This window comes from Bos javanicus, chromosome 9, assembly GCF_032452875.1.
Source record: "Bos javanicus breed banteng chromosome 9, ARS-OSU_banteng_1.0, whole genome shotgun sequence".
NCBI lineage: Eukaryota > Metazoa > Chordata > Mammalia > Artiodactyla > Bovidae > Bos > Bos javanicus.
This window is the reverse complement of record NC_083876.1, coordinates 53,189,656-53,210,412: the sequence shown is the minus strand read 5'-3', so window position 1 is coordinate 53,210,412 and position 20,757 is coordinate 53,189,656. Positions and strand designations below refer to the sequence as shown.

The window sequence follows — 20,757 nt, the reverse complement described above, 5'->3', positions numbered from 1 at the left end:
CTGTACTGACCATCAGCCCACTACCTGCCCTCAGAGCAACAATTCAAATTAAAATACTAAATGGGGAAATTAAGCCCAGGTAAATTCATCTCAGTTCAAATTAAGATTCTTCATCCACTTTTAGTCTTCATCCAAGCTCTATATATCAATCACACGTTTCAAAGACTTCAGTGTTTTGAACTAACATTTTTCAAGATCATTTTAATATTCCTTATGCCCTTTGGATTTAAATTCTTTCAACTTCTTTCCTAAAGAAAAGCAGAAACAGATCTACTTTACAGAATCAGTGAAAGACTGGAATGGGCAATTGAAGCAGTCATGCAGCACTCCCAGATGAGCAGAGATGTATTAGCACAGGCTGAGTAAGGCTACTATGAATAACCAGATGAAGATTAAGCCAGAAAGTCCAGCAAACTTTGAATTAAAAAACAGTGCACTTTGTGGATGAATCTAGAATCTGTCATACAGACTATAGTAAGAAAGAGAAAAAACAAATATCATATATTAAGGTATATATATGGAATCTAGAGAAATGGTGCTGATGAACCTATTTTCAGGGCAAGGGTAGAGAAGAGACATAGGCATAGATAACACAGTGGGGAAGGAGAGGGTGTGACGAACTGAGAAAGTGGCATTGCTATATGTGCACTACCAGCCCCCCTTGGTGGCTCAGATGGTAAAGAATCCGCCTGCAATGCAGGAGACCAGGGTTTGATCCCTGGGTTGGGAAGATCCCCTGGAGAAGAGAATGGCAACCCACTCCAGTGTCATTGCCTGCAGAATCACGTGGACAGAGGAGTCTGGCAGGCTACAGTCCATGGGGTCACCAAGAGTTACACACGATTGAGAGACTAAAACTAACACATTTCAACTTCACCATAAAAAATAAAAGCCCTCTCTTTTGAAGTTTGTAATCTCTAACAGGAAAGCAATAAGACAAAGCTCATGTCTTATTGCCAAGTAATAAGATGAATCTCGTGCACACTGGAACCACGGTTCGGCTTTGCATATTCATGGTAAATGAGTACTGAGAGAGAGAAAACTTTGTCTCCGTCTCCTCCCTTTTGCATCTAAATGGTCCCTCCCAACTCAGTAGGGGGCCATGGTGATTTGATGACCACTTTGTACATGCTTATTTGGTCTATGTATTCCTAGCAAACTTTATGTAAAATATCAGTACAGCATTTGGATGTATAATCCTCTGTCTTGAAAATGTATATAACTGCGTATTAGACTTGTAACAAGTGGGACATTCCTCAGAGTTTCTGACAGTTTATCTCCTAGGTTATCATTCTCAGGTTGGCTTAAATACGGTTTCGTTTTTCTTCTTGAAAAATACATAAATTAAATAAAATGATCACCCTGAGCAACTGCCCTTTGAATCAGCCCTCAACTATCCTCATATCTTCCCTGTTTGGACAATAAATTCTATAAGCACCATTAGCATGCAAAAATATCCTCAAGATATTGCTACATGCATCTGGATTACTTCTCTGTCGACAAAAAGAATGGTTTAATATATTATAATACTTCTGCACATTTACCACCCACTCATTTTTTAACTATTAAAAATGAAACAGATATATATAAAAGAATATTTCTGTTATATGCAAAGTATAAGAAATAATTTTGCTTAAAGAAATCAAGTATTTTCTATATATTTGAAACCCTCTGACACTTCCCAATTCCAATCTAACTCCAGAAGTTAATCTTAAACTGAATCCTGATTTTTGTGTTTATCATCTCTGCTTTAACAGCCTTAATAATATTTATTATGTTTAATAACATAATATATATTTATTATAATTCCAAATAATCAACTTGGGCTGCTTTTTAACTTTATAAAAATGCAATCCTGGTGTATGTACTATTTTATAACTTGTTTCACTCAATATTGTGAAGTTCATCTGTATTAAGGAGGGCACCTGTAATTCATCTGTGTTTACTGCTGTATAGCAAGTGCTATATGACCATACATCTATTAATACTTATTTATCCACTTTTCCTTTGATAGATTTTCAGAGTTTCCTGCTGTTAGGGCTACTATAAACTGCGCCATGAGCATTCTCCCAGGTGATCCCTGCAAGGTTTATGATTCACACACTTAGGCAAGAAATCACTGAGTCATTTGAAAGGCACATGTTCACCTTTACAATACAATGAAAAAAATTGCTTTTCAAAGTAGTTTTGTCCATCCATATTTCAGTTTTATTCAGTGTGTGAGTTCTCGTTGCTCCTTATTCTCACTAACATTTCGTATTTTCAGAATCGATAGTTTTTTCTGACCTTGTGAGTATAAATTATCTCATCATTTGCTGAACAGGTCAGTTCAAATTTCACTGAGTAGATTGAGCTTCCTTTAAAATATTTTAGAAAGAATTTTTGCTTATGTATTTTGCCTATTTTTCTATTGGTTTACCTTTAATTCTTATTGATTCATGAGAATGTTTTATATATCCTGCATTGTAATTCTTTGTCGGTTATATATGTGGCAAATATCATCCAATAATCTGTTATTCTGTGGCTTGTCCTTTCAATATTAATAGTACCCTTCAGTGAGAAATTTTTAAAAGTATCAATCTTTTTGTTTGTAGCTTGTGCTTTTGCATCTTTCTGAAAAACTTTCCCTAACCTGATCATAGAAATTTACTACTGTATTTTAAGCTTTTCTTTTATGTTGATGATAGAACTGTTTTCAATATGGTGTAAGGTAGGACCCAATTTAGTTTTTTGACATGTGAATAACCAGGTACTTCAGTACCATTTATTGAATACTTTTTCTTTTACTGAACTATTACTGTATGTGTGTAAATGTTTGATCTGATTTTCTATTACATTGCACAGATCTTCTGGTTTATCCAGTTCTAGTACTTTGCCTTAACTTCTTTAAGTTTTGGCTTTCATGACAAGCCCTCCTACTATCAAAATTTTTAGATATATTGTACTACATTTAATACAAGTATAATTTTTATTATTTTAAAACCTTTTAAACATTGTATTCCTGGGGTATAGAAATTCTGTGAGATTTATATATTGGTTTTGTATCAAAGAACTTGCTAAACTCTCTTTCAGTGACTGTTAATGAGACTGAACACAAGTTCATGTTTATCAGTTATTTGAATATCCTCTTTGGTATAGTGTCTATTTGAGCTTTTCTCTCCTTTATTGGATTGTCTAGGTTTTTTTCTAATTGATTTGTAGAATTTTTATGTGTTCTGGATATGATTCTTTAGTTGATTCTTGCATTGAATACTTTCTCTGACACTTTGGCTGTCATTTTCACTCTCTCTGTGTCTTTTGAAAAATTTGTTGCTGTTCAGTCACTAAGTCGTGTCTGACTCTTTGGGACCCCATGGACCGTAGCCCACCAGGTTCCTTTGTCCATGGGGTTTTCTTGGCAAGAATTCTGGAGTGGGTTGCCATTTCCTTCTCCAGAGCATCTTCCCAGACCAGGAATTGAACTCACATCTCCTGATTTGGCATGTGGATTCTTTACCACTGAGCCACCAAGAAAGCCCTTTGAAAAACAGTGGTTCTTAATTTTAATGTAGTCTAATTTATTAAAATTCCCCTATTTGGCTGTTACTCTTTCCACCTTGTTTACGAACTCTTTCCTTGTTACAAGTTAATGAAAACATTTTCCTATATATTTTGAAAGGGCTCAAAGACGAATAACACCATCACAAAAGTAAATTTTGAAGTCCATCAACATAGTATATCTTTATACTTCTTTGAGTTTTATGTTCCTTCAAAGTAGTCTATGTAGAGGTTTCCCACATTCTTATTAGATTAAAATGTAATTGAAGGTCTTTTAATTATATCATAAATTATATATTTTTAAAATTTTCATTTTCTCTGTGTTGCTGTAGGAATACAATTGATTTTTATACATTTTACCCAGCAACTGATAACTCCCTTGTAAATTCTAATAATATAGAATTACTTAGATATTTTTTGCACAAAAATCAGTTACCAGTAAATGAGAGTGTATTTGCTCCTTTTCAATTCTTATATTTTTTCTCATCTTAGTGCATAAACTATAACTTTCAGTATAAAACTGAACAGAAATATAATCAAGGACATTCTTTTCCTTTTTCTGATCTCAGTAAAAACTACCAACATTTGCCAATAAGGATAATATTTGCTGTATTTTTTACTGCATTGAGAAAATTCCTCTAATCTTAGTTTGCTAAGCTTTTAATCGTGAATTGAAGTAAAATTTTTTATCAAATGTCTTTTTGCATCTGCTAAGAATATGGGAAGCTAAGAATATGGCTTTCTGTTTTATTTGGTAAATGTGGTAAAATACAATGATTCTTTTAATTTTAAACTAAAACTCCATTCCTGGGATAAACTCAATTTATCATATTAACTTTTTCATATATCACTGGATTCAGTTAGTTACTATCTGTGCTAACTTTCTTGTAATTACTGCATATTTTATTATTAGTAGTATGATTGGCCTAAATATTTTTTCTCATAATGTTTTTAGATTTTGGTATCAAAGTTTTGGGCTTCCCTGGTAGCTCAGTGGTTTAAAAAAAAAAAAAAAAAAAAAACTGCCTGTCAATGCAGGAGATGGGAGTTCAATCCCTAAGTTGGGAAAATCCCTCAAAGAAGGAAATGGCAACCCATTCTAGTATTCTTGCCTGAGAAATCCCATGGACAGAGGAACCTGGTGGGCCAGAGTCCATGGGGTCACAAGAGAGTCAGATGACTTAGTGACTGAGACAACATCATCAAAATTTTAATGGGTTCAAAATTAAATGAATCATGTTTTTTGTTTTTAATTATTTGGTATAGTGTGCTAATATTATTGCTATTTCTTCCTAAAAGCTTAGTTAAATCCACTGGAGAAGCCATGTGAACTTGTATTTTACCTTGTATGTAGACTTTTAATTTCAAATTCAGTTTCTCTAATAGTTACCAACCAGTTGAAATTTTATATTTCTTCTTGTTCACTTTTAATGTTTTACTTATCTTAGAAGTTTCCCATTTTGCCTAAATTTTCAAATTCTTTAAAGTTGTTCTATGTTAATATTTATTCAGATTCATCTACGTATTTATAATTTTGGTTGTTTTTCACCATCTATCTCTGAGCTTCAGTCAGAGCTCAGTATTCTTCTCCATGAAATATACTGTTAAGTATTTAATAAGGATGTGCTATTGATATATTCAGTTTCTGATTGTCTGAAAAAAGTCTTTTTTCACCTTTATTATCAAAAGATAGACTTCTAGGTAAGCTCCCATTTTTTTTCCAGCCATTTTATTTTTCCATCATCTACCTTCCATTTTTTCTGTTGAGAAGTAGGTAACTTCTCAATTTATTGTTACTCTGAAAAGTAATGTTTTTGACCTATTTTTAAGATCTTATTTTTCTTCAGTTTTTAATAGCTTTATCCAGAGAAGCCTATGTTGTGTGTCTTCAGTCTGGGTGAGGTTCATAGTTTTTGCTTTGTTTTTTAAATTTGTAATGTGATGAATTTGTTAGCTTTAATAGATTGGCCATTATTTCCTCAACAAAAATTCTCCCTCATATTCCCACCAAAATATATAAAACAACTCCTTTTACATGGAGATAATAATATTTTTAATATAAATTTATTTATTTTAATTGGAGGCTAATTACTTTACAATATTGTATTGGCTTTGCCATACATCAACATGAGATAATAATATTATTTGTAGATTAAATGGAATATTGAAAAATAGACTCCTAATCAGTTTCCTGTCTGTGGTGTATCTACCTTCCAATCCTGTCACTATTCCTAGATTAATTTTCACAGATCTCAGTTCAAAACACTTCACTCATCTATTCTCAATCATCAATGATTGTACCTTTTCTATACAAAAAGTAAGCTCATCTCTAGTTTGAAGCTTAAGCCATTGATGATCTTACCCAGGCTACCTTTTCAAACTTGTCCTCCAATTTGTACCTTCTCATGGCCTACCAACCACTTCAAATAACTTACTTGCTGTTTTCCATTCAGACCTCACATATAGAGTCTAAACACCTTTCCTCCTAATTATGTTGGTCAGTCTCAATGCCCTTCCCCACATCTTCAGGAAAGGAGAGGTTTATGCAGGCTCAGATCCTGGGCTTCACTTTCTGACAGGTGGAGGTTTAAATCCTAGATTCAGCATTTTCAAGCGGTCTTGGCCTCTCTAAGCTTTGGTTTTTTTTCACCTGCCAAATGGGAACCACAATAGTGGACCCATCCTACAGGACTGTTGTGAAGATTAATAGAGAATCTGCATAAAGTGGTTAACACAGTACTTGGCTCTCAAGAAACGCACAGAAACATTAGCTCTCATTGTTAGTATCTGAACAGTCCCTCCAAGGGTGGCAGAGGCTGCTCTCTGCCCACTTCAGTACCCAGTCTGCCCCGTAATCCAGAGGTCAGAAACTTGCTGCTGCCACCAGTCCCACTGCCACGACTGTCTCTCACAGCCCCAAACCAAGCCCCTGGCCCCTGGAAAACCTGAGTCCAAGCATTCTGAGTGGTGGAAACCACACACCACTCTATGACTCAGCCCGCCAGCAGCAACAGCAGCCAGAACACGTCCTTCACTTCGCTTCTGCCTGCCCGTGTACACACCTGTTTGGAGTTAACAGCTAAATTTTCATCCTGAATATTAGCTGTAAGAGGTTCCAGGAGAAATCTCAAGCTGCCTGACCTCTCCAACCAGGAGGAGGATAGAACCAAGTTGGGAGAACAAATCCATAATACCTACCACACGATCCATTCAAATGCCATTTTCTCTAAGTTGTTTCTGAATTTTTCCAAGCTAAAAGTAATCCCTTTCCTCTTCTTAACTGGGGCTTTTTTATTCTCACTGGACTTTAGAACTTCCTGGGAGCTTAAAGATACTTGTTCTCCTTCCCTACCCCACAAGAAATTCTGATTTCATTGGTTTAGGATACAGGTGCACTTTGGGGGAAATTTTAAAAATTCTAATATGCATCGTGTTTAGAACCATTGCTCTAAATTATTATGAATTTTCATTTCTCCTTATCAGTTCCAAATTTTTGTTTAGTTATAAAATGTCCTTCCTCTTTCTACTAGATTATAAGCTCTCTGAGGATAGAATTTGAGTCGTCTATTTTTACGTCCTTCACTGACTTCTAGGTGATTACTTTGCAAATAAAAAAGGTTTACCTATTTATATAATGAATGAGTGAATGGTGTGTGATGCCCTGAAAACACAAGCATGTTAAAGATGACCTGCATGGCCTCAAGTCTCTGCCTTTCTCCTGCTTGATGTTCTCTGAAGTACACTTCTTGTGAATTTATTAATTCTGTTCAGCATAATAAAAATATAAGTGTGTATATTGCTCACAGCATTTGCCTTCTAATCATTAACTCACCATATAACATTACTTGACACAAAATTATTCCTAGTTTTAAAAATAACATGTATCCAACAGCATTCTCACTCATGAAAGCTATGACCTTAGACTCACATCCTTTTAGGCAAAAATCTAAAATCTAAAGCAGAGAATTGGAAGAAGAAAGCCAAGTCCATCCATGACATTGAACTTCTGAGCTATTTATCTTCATAGGTTTTTAGATGTATCAGTGTATCTCTAAATCAGTCTCCTAAAACCTCAGGATACAGTGATAAAAATTCTGTAGTTAAAGTGTTGTGTAACTGAGGAATGACTTTGAAAGAAGTTTGACAAGAATATATCTAATCTTATCCCATTGAAAAGCTTGACATGAGTGTCTAATTGATATTGATACTAACATTTCTAAGGTCATGCCTAGAAAAGTTAAATGCTATCCAATTGGGATCTACTATTAAGATTTCCTATGACTCATAAATCAGCTCTGCTCAAGGATTTTAAATATTTGGAAGCAAACATTTTTAAATATCTTTGCCAAATTAACCCTCAGATGGGGGCTCCTGAGATAAGAATCACATGGTCCCTATCCCCTTTCCTACAGTTTTACCTGTTAGAAAATGATTGAAAACAAGCCATTTGGTCTGTTCTTGTGGGTTATGACCAACCCAGACAGCATATTAAAAAGCAGAGACATTACTTTGCTAACAAAAGTCCGTCTAGTCAAGGCTATGGTTTTTCCAGTGGTCATGTATGGATGTGAGAGTTGGACTATAAAGCAAGCTTTTTAATTGATGCTTTTGAACTGTGGTGTTGGAGAAGACTCTTGAGAGTCCCTTGGACTACAAGGAGATCCAACCAGTCCATCCTAAAGGAAATCAGTCTTGGGTGTTCATTGGAAGGACTGATGTTGAAGCTGAAACTCCAATATTTTGGTCACCTGATGCGAAGAGCTGACTCATTGGAAAAGACCCTGATGCTGGGAAAGATTAAAGGCAGGAGGAGAAGGGGACAACAGAGGATGAGATGGTTGGATGGCATCACCAACTCGATGGACATGAGTTTGAGTAAGCTCTGGGAGTTGGTGATGGACAGGGAAGCCTATCATGCTGCAGTCCACAGGGTCACAAAGTCAGACACGACTGAGTGACTGAACTGAACGGAATCATTATTAATTTTATCAGAGGTTCAGTCACACATTTGGTAATGCAGGAAAAAATCTTGTTAAATAAGCAGAATACAACATAGTAACATTAATAAGGTCATAAGTAAGTATTTAAGCTAAGAACTTACAATCGGTGCACCCCAGTATCTCCCCAGGTTATCTGACCAGTTTGTTCTGCACCAGTTGTTGTCTTTAAGGGAAATGATATATCAGCATTGTATGTAAAGTTCATCGAAGATGTTTCCATGTAAGAGGGTGAGCATGACCCTTTATGGGATTGAGAAAGAAATGTTGTCTTTTAAGGAGTTACATTGTTGGCAGCAGAAAAAGAAAAACTGGTCTTTATGGCTGGGCAGGTATTTCTGCCACTGGGCTGGTCTGGATAATGCATAGTGCAGGTGTACATGGCACTCTGAGTTTGGATGGACTCCGGGAGTTGGTGATGGACAGGGAGGCCTGGCGTGCTGCGGTTCATGGGGTCACAAAGAATCGGACACGACTGAGCGACTGAACTGAACTGTGGGTACAGATTATTCCCTGATTATTCAGAAATAATAATGAAAGGATTAAAGAGGAGGAAAACAGGCAAAAAAAAAAAAAAAAGTACAGAATTATGTTTAGGAGAGAATAAGGTAGTAAAACTGTGACCCAGTTGGAAAAATTCATACTCTTATATTTTTGCCTACCCCCAACCCTATTTAGAACTGTTTGTATTAAAGGTTCAGTTCAGTTTAGTCACTCAGACACGTCCAACTCTTTGTGACCCCATGAACCGCAGCATTCCAGGCCTCCCTGTCCATCACCAACTCCCGGAGTCCACCTAAACACATGTCCATCGAATTGATGATGCCATCCAACCATCTCATCCTCTGTCGTCCCCTTCTCTTGTCCTCAGTCATTCCCAGCATCAGGGTCTTTTCCAATGAGTCAGCTCTTCGCATCAGGTGGCCAAAGTGTTGGCATTTCAGCTTCAATATCAGTCCTTCCACTGAACACCCAGGACTGATCTCCTTTAGAATGGACTGGTTGGATCTCCTTGTAGTCCAAGGGACTCTCAAGAGTCTTCTCCAACACCACAGTTCAAAAGCATCAATTCTTTGGTGCTCAGCTTTCTTCAAAGTCCAACTCTCACATCCATACATGACCACTGGAAAAACCATAGCCTTGACTAGACAGACCTTTGTTAGCAAAGTAATGTCTCTGCTTTTGAATATGCTATCTAGGTTGGTCATAGCTTTCCTTCCAAGGAGTAAGCGTCTTTCAATTTCATGGCTGCAGTCACCATCTGCAGTGATTTTGGAGCCCAGAAAAATAAAGCCAGCCACTGTTTCCACTGTTTCCTCATCTATCTGCCATGAAGTGATGGGACCGGATGCCATGATCTTGGTTTTCTGAATGTGCAGCTTTAAGCCAACTTTTTCACTCTCCTCTTTCACTTTCATCAAGATGCTTTTGAGTTCCTCTTCACTTTCTGCCATAAGGGTGGTGTCATCTGCATATCTGAGGTTATTGATATTTCTCCCGGCAATCTTGATTCCAGCTTGTGCTTCTTCCAGCCCAGCATTTCTCATGATGTACTCTGCATAGAAGTTAAATAAGCAGGGTGACAATATACAGCCTTGATGTACTCCTTTTCCTATTTGGAACCAGTCTGTTGTTCCATGTCCAGTTCTAACTGTTGCTCAAATAGCTTTAAATAGTTGGAAGGTCTTCTTTTATCCTGAATATACCTGGGTGAAAATCTGTTGGCAAGACTTACCATTTCCCAGCTTTGTATGTAATCCCATGCCTTCTCTCATTGTCTTTTCTCCTTCCTTCCCTGCTAATCAAAATCCTTGTTCTCTTCCTTCCTTCCTAACAGATTTGCAAAAGATTAACTTCTTTAAAATCTTTCTAGGAAGGTCTTCTATGCTGTAGCTCCTCACTCCTTTCTAAAATCACTAAGAATTCTATGGTTCTAGTGGAATGTGTATCATATTCTATATGGTAACACTCCTGTTTAAGAAAACTCTATGTGGATGTATTCCTATACCCATAATTAAATGACAGACTTCATAAAAATGAGGACTGGATTTCTTAGTGTACTTTTCCCAACCAAAAATGAGAGAGTGAACATTCAGTTTGTTCTATCTCAAATTATATTCACTATTACCAAGGTAAGAGCTAAGAGGATCCAGACTTCTTGAGGGCAGAGAGTTCAGCTATTACTGAGTAGATATTTCAATACACATTGACCTGGACCAAATGCCTACTCGCACTGTATCATTCTATAAAATACAAAATTATACAGTTTTGAGATATTGGACTGACTCTTTCACCCTCCCCAACTTCTTGACACTGCTTTTAAAAAACAGGTGGAATAAGATGTACTTTCTCTTTTAAAAGAAACTGAGGAAAATATGGTCCATTTTGTTAAGAATTTTTATGGAGCAAGACTTATTATGTAATTATAATGGAGATGGGGCAGAACCGTATCTTCCCATATTTACATTTAGATAAGTATTTATATTCATTGATATATACTTCTATATTAATATTTATAAAATATTTAGAGATTTAGATTTTATATTTAGACAACTGATCACCAAATGAGGTACAAGTATGATTGTATTTAAAGTGTGGTTTAAAATAAAAACTTGAAAATCTGCCAATTTTGTGATCCCTTTGGTTGTTTATTCATTTTATAATATACTAAAAGCCTCACAAAATGGAAGTAGCCTGGGAGTTTCTAAGTTCTGAGAGGCTATGCTTCATGGTGCTATCATACACATCTGCTGCTGTTGCTGCTAAGTCACGTCAGTCGTGTCGGACTCTGTATGACCCCATAGACGGCAGCCCACCAGGCTCCTCTGTGCATGGGACTTTCCAGGCAAGAGTACTGGAGTGGGGTGCCAGTGCCTTCTCCATTATACACATCTAAGACTAAATAAATACATGACTAATGAAAATGGCATTTTCCATACGAAGTGATGAAAGTTAAAAGTATATATTTTATTTCACTACTAAGAGATACAACACTTGATCACTGTAAACATGAACAAAATTTGAGTTTTAAAATCTTTCAAGGGACTCACATTTATTTCCTCCTGTTTCCAAGCCCTCAGCAATCCTTTTAGTGTGTGTTGTATTTGTGTAAAAGAGACATTTCTATGGAATTAAGCAAATAGGGGATTCAATATTCTTCGCAGATAATTTTGGCATGTTCCATTGGGAACTTCTAGTCTGAATTTTCGTCCTTCCTTAGAAAAGACACACATGTTCCAAATCCTGTCTTTTCTCTGTTACTGAAAATCTATATACAGACTTAATGACAGTGTACATTTAGCAAGACACTCAGCTGAAAATGTTACCATTAAAATAAAAGAAGGCAAACTATGTGGGAATGCAATGTAAATATAGTAAATAAAAACTAGCACTAAAAATTCTGTAAAAAAGCATCACAATAGTGGATTTTCTCATTTTGCTAAAATTGAAAAAAAAAAAACAAATTTCTGAGATGGAGAATTAGAAAGTATCTATAGTTCATAATATATTTATTTTCCAAGAAAATCAGTGGTACTGCTTTTGGTGACAACAAAAAACTCGTGTTTAATCCTAATTCATTGCCAACATCTGTTGGATCATAGAAAAAGCAAGAAAATTCCAGAGAAACATCTACTTCTGCTTCATTGGCTATGCTAAAGCCTTTGTGTGGATCACAACAAACTGCGGAAAATTCTTAAGAGATAGGAATAACAGAGCACCTTACCTGTCTCCTGAGAAACCTATAAGCAGGTCAAGCAGCAACAGTTAGAATCAGACATGGAACAACAGAGTGGAACACTTTCACTTTTCATGTCAAGGCTGTATATTGTCACCCTGATAATTTAACTTATATGCAGAGGACATCATGAGAAACACTGGGCCGGATGAATCACTAAGCTAGAATCAAGATTGCTGGGAGAAATATCAATAACCTCAGATACACAGATGACACCACCTTAAGGCAGAAAACAAAGAAGAGTTAAAAGAGCTCTTGATGAAGGTAAAAGAGAAGAGTGAAAAAACTGGCTTAAAACTCAACATTCAGAAAACTAAGATCATGGCATCCAGTCCCATCACTTCATGGCAAATAGATGGGGAAACAATGGAAACAGTGTCAGACTTTATTTTCTTGGACTCCAATATCACTGTGGACAGTGACTGCAGCCACGAAATCAAAAGATGCTTGCTCTTTGGAAAAAAGCAATGACAAACCTAGACAGTGTATTAAAAAGCAGAGACATAATAATTTGCCGACAAAGGTCTGTATAGTCAAAGCTATGGTTTCTCCAGTAGTCATGTATGGATGTGAGAGCTGGACAATAAAAAAAAAAAAAGGCTGAGTGATGAAGAATTGATGCCTTTGAACTGTGGTGCTGGAGAAGACTCTTGAAAGTCCCTTGGACAGCAAGGTGATCAAACTAGTCAATCCTAAAGGAAATCAACCCTGAATATTCATTGGAAGGACTGATGTTGAAACTGAAGCTCCAATTCTTTGGCCACCTGATGTGAAGATCTAACTCACTGGAAAAGACCCTGATGCTGGGAAGATTGAATGCAGGAGGAGGAGGAGATGACAGAGGATGAAATGGTCGGATGGCATCACTGACTCAATGGACATGAATTTGAGCAACTCTGGGAGATGGTGAAGGACAGGGAAGTCTGGCGTGCTGCAGTTTATAGGGTTGCAAAAAGTCAGACATGACTGAACAACTGAATAAAAACCTTTTGAAATCCATGGATTTTGTTAAATGGTTTTCCTAAATTTACAAAATAACTATAATTCTTCTCTTAACCTTGGCTTTATATTTTTCATTTTATAAAATGCTGCTGCTATTTTTCCTTCTGTGTACATGTTAGTTCAGCCCTAAAACTTTAAGAAGCCTATAGCTCTTTTCTACCACTGATGGTTTTGACTGCATGTCTACATATTGCTCAATGGCAGGTACAACAGTGTAGTTGGGGAGGGTGAAGCCACAAGTAAGAAGGATGTCTCAAGGGACCTTAGAACTAACTAATGTGCAGAAATCAAACCTGCATCTCTTAAGTCTCCTGCACTGGCAGGCAGGTTCTTTACCACTAGCACCACATAGGAAGCCCAAAGATTTGGGAAATAAAAGGATGGCATAGAAAATGACAATGTACTTGATTAGTAATTTCTATTTCAGTTAGAAAAAAAAAAGACTTATTTCCATGGAACTCCACCTCCAGATCTCTACAACAAGCTAGTAAGTGATGACAGTTAGTGAAAGCTCTATCAACAGTTCATATTTATATCCTTGAGGTGAAACCACCCTATTTCAACAAATATCACTTTCTCATTGAATTCCACATTAGTGAATGATGAATACAAGATGTTTTTTCACACTCCGGCTGCTGGCTTGATGCGTTTTGCTAGCAAAATACACAGGAACTGCCAAGATGGGAGAGTAGCCTTTCCTAAATCCCTCCAAGTGTCACCATGACTACAGCATATTTCCTAAACTGGTGGGTGTTCATATAAGAAGATATAAATCCATTCAAGTGCTTGACTCATGCTGTATTGGGGCTTTATAATTTGTCAAAAATTTTGCCTTTATGTATGTGAATTATTTTTCTATTCATAGGATTAAGGCAAAATGACAACTCCTCAATTTTATTGCCAATACTGCATGGCATCACTTCTTGGGAAGAAATATGTACTAAAGGATGACAATCCATACTGTGTTTCTTGTTATGATCGTATCTTTTCTAACTATTGTGAGGAGTGCAAAGAACCAATTGAATCAGGTTCCAAGGTAGGTTTAATTCACAGAATTATTGCATATGATCAGCAGAAAAATGTGTTGTGATTCCTATTTTTCTTTAATAATCTAAGGCTCTGCTACTAGATATAAGGATTTTCAAAGCTATCATCAATCAAGTTGATGTTCAAGGCACTATGCTCAGCACTGTGAAACAGAACACATGCTTTAATCCTTACAGTGATCTTGGAAGACAGTTTAGGACGCTAAAGATTAAAGAAGTTATTTGACCAAAGTTACACAGCTAAAGTGTTTTTTCTAGAATGACAAGAGTATAAATGACTAACTGCATAAACAACTGGAAGTATAAAGATTCACAAACCTTTATTTCCTAACTTTGAATCAGTTTCATATTCATTAAAGACATTGTGCCCTGACACCTCTCATGCATATAGCCCATTCCTACCAGAACGCATATTGTTGTCTATTTTCTCTTTTTTTTAATCTTTGCTTTAGGTAAGTAGTGTTGAGATTTTGTTTACTTAAATCTTAAACAGTAATAGGATGTTATCATCTAAAAATAAAAATCATCTCAGGAAATTGGAAGAAATAGGAGAGTCCCCTTATTTTCCATCTATCTTTTGTGACCAACCAAGGAAGCAGGCTCTAGCTCCTAATTGTGGCAGAGTCTCCTCTCTCCAGGTAATAGTATCAATAACATCATGCCCTCAAGCTAACAGCAAAACCTACTAGCACCAGAGCCCCAGAGTGTTTAGTATTGTCTTACAAAATGGCCTGTTTGATCATAAACACATTTAATTAACTTTTACTCTCTGTCTCGAAGGATCTTTGTTACAAAGGCCGTCACTGGCATGAAGGATGCTTTAATTGCACCAAATGCAATCACTCTTTGGTAGAAAAGCCTTTTGCTGCCAAGGATGAGCGCCTGCTGTGCTCGGAGTGCTATTCTAATGAGTGCTCTTCCAAGTGCTTTCACTGCAAGAAGACCATCATGCCTGGTAAGATCTCAAGGCCTTTTGGTCTATAACTGAAGCTACAATGCTTTAAATTAAACCCAAGCACAGGAAGAGTGTAGTGCTTTAGTACCCCCATTCTCCTTCCATGGTTTCACTTTTCGTGGTTGTAGTTACCCAAGGTCAAAAATGTTCAGCCTGAAAATATTAACTGGAAAATACCAGCAATAAGAGTTCCTTAAGTTTTCCATTGTGTACTGTTCTGAGTAGTGTGATGAAACCTCCTTGCACCTGTTCCATGACATGAATCATCTCTTTGTCCAGAGCATCCTGCCCAGCAGTCACTTAATGACCACCTCAGTTACCAGATCAGACTGTTGCTGTATCACAGTGCTTGTGTTCAAGGAACCTTTATTTTAGTTAATAATGGCCACAAAGTGCAATAGTAGTGATGCTGGCAATCAGGTATGCCGGAAAAAAGCCATAAAGTTCTTCCTTTAAGAAAAGACAGTTCTTAATTTAATAAGGAAATAAATCACATGCTGAGGTTACTAAGATCTAATGTAAGAACAAATTCCCCATCCATGAAATCATGAAGAAGGAAAAAGAAATTTATGCTAGTTTTGCTGTCATGCCTCAAACTGCAAGTTACGGCCACAGTGCATGGTAAGTACTTAGATAAGATGGAAAAGGCATTCAATTCGTACAGCAAGATATTTTCAGAAAGAGAGACCACATTCACATAATGTTTATTCCAGTATATTGTTATAATTGTTCTGTTTTATTGTTATTGATCTCTTGCAATACCCAATTTATAAACTTAAACATAGGTCTGTATGTACAGGGGAAAAAACATGGTATACACACACACACACACACACACACACACACACAAGGTTTGGTGTTTTCTGCAGTGTCACACATCCACTGGGGATCTTGGGATGTATCCTTCACAGATAAAGGGGACTATTACACAAAATCCTGCTTTTCAGATAGACATATTTCTTACTATCTCTTTATCTCATTTAGTGTACTTTAGAAATGAAAAGATTATACTTTGTTTCCAATGGGCCAAGTGTACTGTCTTTTATATACTGTCATAAACATAATTCATAGGAACATTTTGAACCAGAAACTGAACCAGGGAATAAAATCTACACCAATAAATAATGCTAAAACTGCATTAAACACCCTGTCCTAGGCAGAACCAATAGCATCAAAAAGCACAGCCCATCATAGGAGAATGGAATCAAGCATCATTTTGTATCTCAACAAACACTGGTCTGAGGGTCAGTCATCTTTCTTTTCTCTCAGGGAAAGCAAGGATCCATGTAACCTGTTACACCTTTAGGCAAGTAATAATCCTCTTCACTGATCCTCTTCTCAATACCTATGGACAGCAGCATAAGAACAATTCTCTCTCATTTTCTTATTATAGATTCAAAGTTTTTCTAGGAGACTGTAACTGCACAACATCAATCTCAGGAGTCTGTGCCCTGGGCATTCCTAATATCCTTGTAATTCTTATTATGGCCCAATTTATCTAAACCATGTGCAGCCTTTCAGAGTCTACTTTTATAGTCCTTTCACATCATAAAATTATGAAACAGCACAAGAATTTCCAGTGAAAGAGTGATTCACCATCATTGTGGCTGAACTCTATTGACCTCTTTTTTCAGATAAATGTTTTGGAAACCAAACACTATTTTTTTTCTAAGTGGCTGATTAGTTTATCACCTTAACATATAGTTTAAGTGATGTGATGTATTACTGCTTAAAAGAAAACAATGAAACTTGATTTGTACTAATAGACTCTTACTTTTGGGGTCCAGGTTCCCGCAAAATGGAATTTAAGGGTAACTACTGGCATGAAACCTGCTTTGTGTGTGAGCACTGCCGACAGCCAATAGGAACTAAACCTTTGATTTCCAAAGAGAGTGGCAATTACTGTGTGCCATGTTTTGAGAAGGAGTTTGCTCACTACTGCAGCTTTTGTAAGAAGGTAAATATCTATAAAGCATGAAGCTTATGAAATCTTCCAAACCATTGCTTTTTAGCAACATTATATATTTGCTGATACTATCATATTATAGCCATCTTTGCACACTCACGTTGGTACTGAATTCCATCAAGTTCAAAAGCACTACCTGTCACAGTGAGGAAGCCCATCTATTTTTATCACCATAAAATGCCACCCAGAACATGAATTTAATGTTTCAAAAGCTCAAGTGATTTGATATTCCAGTTCCATTCACTGATGTTCATGCAAGATTTCATGTATTCTGGTGAAGGACCCACATCTCTCTTTGAATACAAATATTTCTTAGAAAATTTTTGATCCATATAATTTCAGAGGGAGATGGATTTGTCTCACAGAGTGACTAAGGGAACCAATTTAAACAGGATATCTCACTCCTCACTTTATATCCAAGCAATGTAAATGTCTTCTTGGCTTGAAGCTTTCATATTTCTAGCAGTAGACAGATAAGAGAATGATACTCAAGAGTGACAAGATCATTAGGGAAACTCATTCATTAGACAGAAAGAAGGCTAAGCACTGCAAGTGGTTTCCTTCGCCTCCAGTTGCAAAGCTTCATGTAGGGCCTTTTAACTTGGATACCCATTCAAACTTTTCCAATAGGAATAAAAGTCACATTTTTCAAGTAAACTTGGTACAATTCTTTTTTTATCCTCTAAGCTTTTATATGAAAAAGTCACTCATCTCTATCACCTTGATAACATATCTGTAATCCATTAATATATATTGATGTTCTCAAAGAAATCCTTGACCTGTGAGGTATCATAAGTTTCAAATACCCCTGTAAGTTGTGATCAGAAAGCCTGAATCATGGTAACATGTACTAATTCAGTACAGTGGTTTCTAAACACTTTTGATCTACAGGCTACTCTGCTGCTGCTGCTGCTAAGTCACTCCAGTCATATCCAACTCTCACAACCCCATAGATGGCAGCCCACCAAGCTCCACCATCCCTGGGATTCTCCAGGCAAGAACACTGGAGAATGGAACACTGGAACAATGGGTTGCCATTTCCTTCTGCAATGCATGAAAGTGAAAAGTGAAAGTGAAGTCGCTCAGTCGTGTCCGACTCTTAGCGACCCCGTGGAGCCTACCAGGCTCCTCCATCCATGGGATTTGCCAGGCAAGAGTACTGGAGTGGGGTGCCATTGCCTTCTCTGACAGGCTACTCTAGCAGATCTCTTAAGACTATTTGCATATTTGCATCCAGACAGCTAGCATGTCATTATCTACAAATTAACACACACAGTGAATTTCTACATATATTTAAAATACTGATACTGCATGTGAGGAGGCATCGATAAACTCCTAAGTTACAATTATTAAATTACACGATAGTTCAGTTCAGTTGCTGTCCGACCCTTTGCGACTCCATGAAAGGCAGCACACCAGGCTTCCCTGTCCATCACCAACTCCTGGAGCTTGCTCAAACTCATGTCCATTGAATCGGTGATGCCATCCAACCATCTCATCCTCTGTCTTCCCCTTCTCCTGCCCTCAATCTTTCAGGGTCTTTTCCAATGAGCCAGTTCATATCAGGTGGCCCAAGTATCAGAGTTTCAGCTTCAGCATCAGTCCTTCCAATGAATATTCAGGACTGATTTCCTTTAGGATTGTGATGGCTGAAAATTACAACTGAAAGTAACATGACATAAAACCATCTCAACCATGGAGACTTCCATTACTCTATCAGAAATACTGACTTAGAAAATGACTTTACAAGAAACAGTTAGACTCTATGACCCTGAGACAGATGAAGATGAAGCTCTGCAAAAGTCAATGAAATGCATTTAGAAAGAGATGATGGAAATAAAACGGACAGATTGACCTGACTGTTTTGAGGGACAACTAAATTGGCCATTTTTAGGCTGTGTTTCTTAAGGACTCACACTAAAATGAGACTTGTGGGAGTCATTTTAAAATCATTTGTTGGGCACACGATGTAAAGTTTCCTTCAATGCTATTCAAGATTCAAATATCTTCTCTAGTATATCATAGCTGAGCACTGTCTGGGGCCAAAGCCCTGATGTTTCCCAGGTTAGAGGAGCCTGCCCTATATTTAGGACATGATTTTAAGTCCCCAGAAATTTATGAAATGTTTGTATTGGGTAGTAGACAGATCACAACATGCCAGATTATTTTCTATTTAATTTTTTAAAACCACAAGTCCTTTAAGGAAAACTGGATATAAATGTTTCTAATCAAGATGATCCAAGCTGAAGAAAAACAATTTGTTTCAACCCAAGCCAAAGACCAAATATAAAACAAAAGAAAATAAGCAAAAACTACTTGACAACCAGCCCACAGAATTTTTTCATAGATTTTATTTTCTGAAACTAAAATGTATTTTCTACCAGAAAGGAAGTAACCTCAAACAGTCCTTTGAATTCAAACTCCACAAGTTTCACATGTTCTAAAATTGATCAGCTGTCATCCACTGAGTGCAAAATCATTGTCGACTCCACTTTGCCAGAGAAGAAACATGTTCTAAATCCTGGGATCAATCAGTATCAAAAACCAGGCTTGGATATTAGACTTCATCTTAGCCTGTCTGCCTCTTCAAAAGGAATATAATCACAAACAAGCTATTTTTAATGTTCCAGAGTTTCATCTCCGTAATGAAACAATCTTTAGTGTATACATCAAGTTTCATTTTGCTGTGAATACAGTTTTCAAGTTTTGAATCTTTTAAGCCTTGCCTGCTAATCATTTGACCAAACAAATCAAAAGAATCCTGAATTCTGCTGTGCCTGTTGTAAGGCATTTGAAGTCAGTAGGGGGTATTTTAAATTGCTTTAGTTCACACCCACCATTATGTTTCCCATTTACTTATTTAGAACAGTATATATTTTTTTCTCATTTACAAAAAAATAACTTTATATCAAATTTAATTATTAAGGTATTCATTGGAAAAATTTTAAATATCTTTAGGATAATCTTTTCAAAAGCCTACAGCATAGACAGTTTAATTTGTCACAATAGAACGGCTTAGAATAGACTTTTTCTATATCTAGTTAATTTGCATACAAAGACTACAGGCGCCATCTCAGATATCACCTTGCTTCAGTCATTAGAAGACATTTCTATGAATGCTTGCCAGGTTCCCCAGCCACCCCCAAGAGCTCAGTAGCCATGGATTTGAAAGATGCTAGGACTTAAAAATTGCTACACAAGTAAAGTTGTCTAATATTTTTCCATCTGATTTTTAAATAGAGATATCTCAGTCTTTTAAAAGGTAGAATCCATGGATTAAACTGGGTTAGAAAATATTTTATGGAGGAGTAACAAGCATCTCTGCAAAACCCTAACACATCACACATTACGGTTCAATGTACAGCACTTATGACTGAATCCTAGCACTGAAAACACGCAGTTGCCCACAGTCATCCCGTTTGTGCTAGGACATACTAGAATCGCTTTCAAACATTCTTCCTTTGGTGTTTCTTCATTCATTCAACAAAGATTTCTCAGTGGCTTATCAGTGCAAAGCA

General features: G+C 36.7%; 1 protein-coding gene across 3 annotated transcripts in view; it reads left to right on the top strand.

Annotated features, from left to right (window-relative positions):
* FHL5 (four and a half LIM domains 5) overlaps nucleotides 1-20,757 on the top strand; it is a 57,530-nt gene that overhangs the window by 25,142 nt on the left and 11,631 nt on the right. For 2 of the 3 annotated variants that reach the window (XM_061427785.1, XM_061427783.1), the window contains 3 exons: nucleotides 14,138-14,308; nucleotides 15,099-15,273; nucleotides 17,061-17,230. In XM_061427785.1, the coding sequence (XP_061283769.1) occupies nucleotides 14,150-14,308; nucleotides 15,099-15,273; nucleotides 17,061-17,230 (504 nt within the window). In that variant the 5' untranslated portion in view covers nucleotides 14,138-14,149. The remainder of the gene's footprint in view (nucleotides 1-14,137; nucleotides 14,309-15,098; nucleotides 15,274-17,060; nucleotides 17,231-20,757) is intronic. The other variant, XM_061427786.1, reaches the window with a different exon arrangement.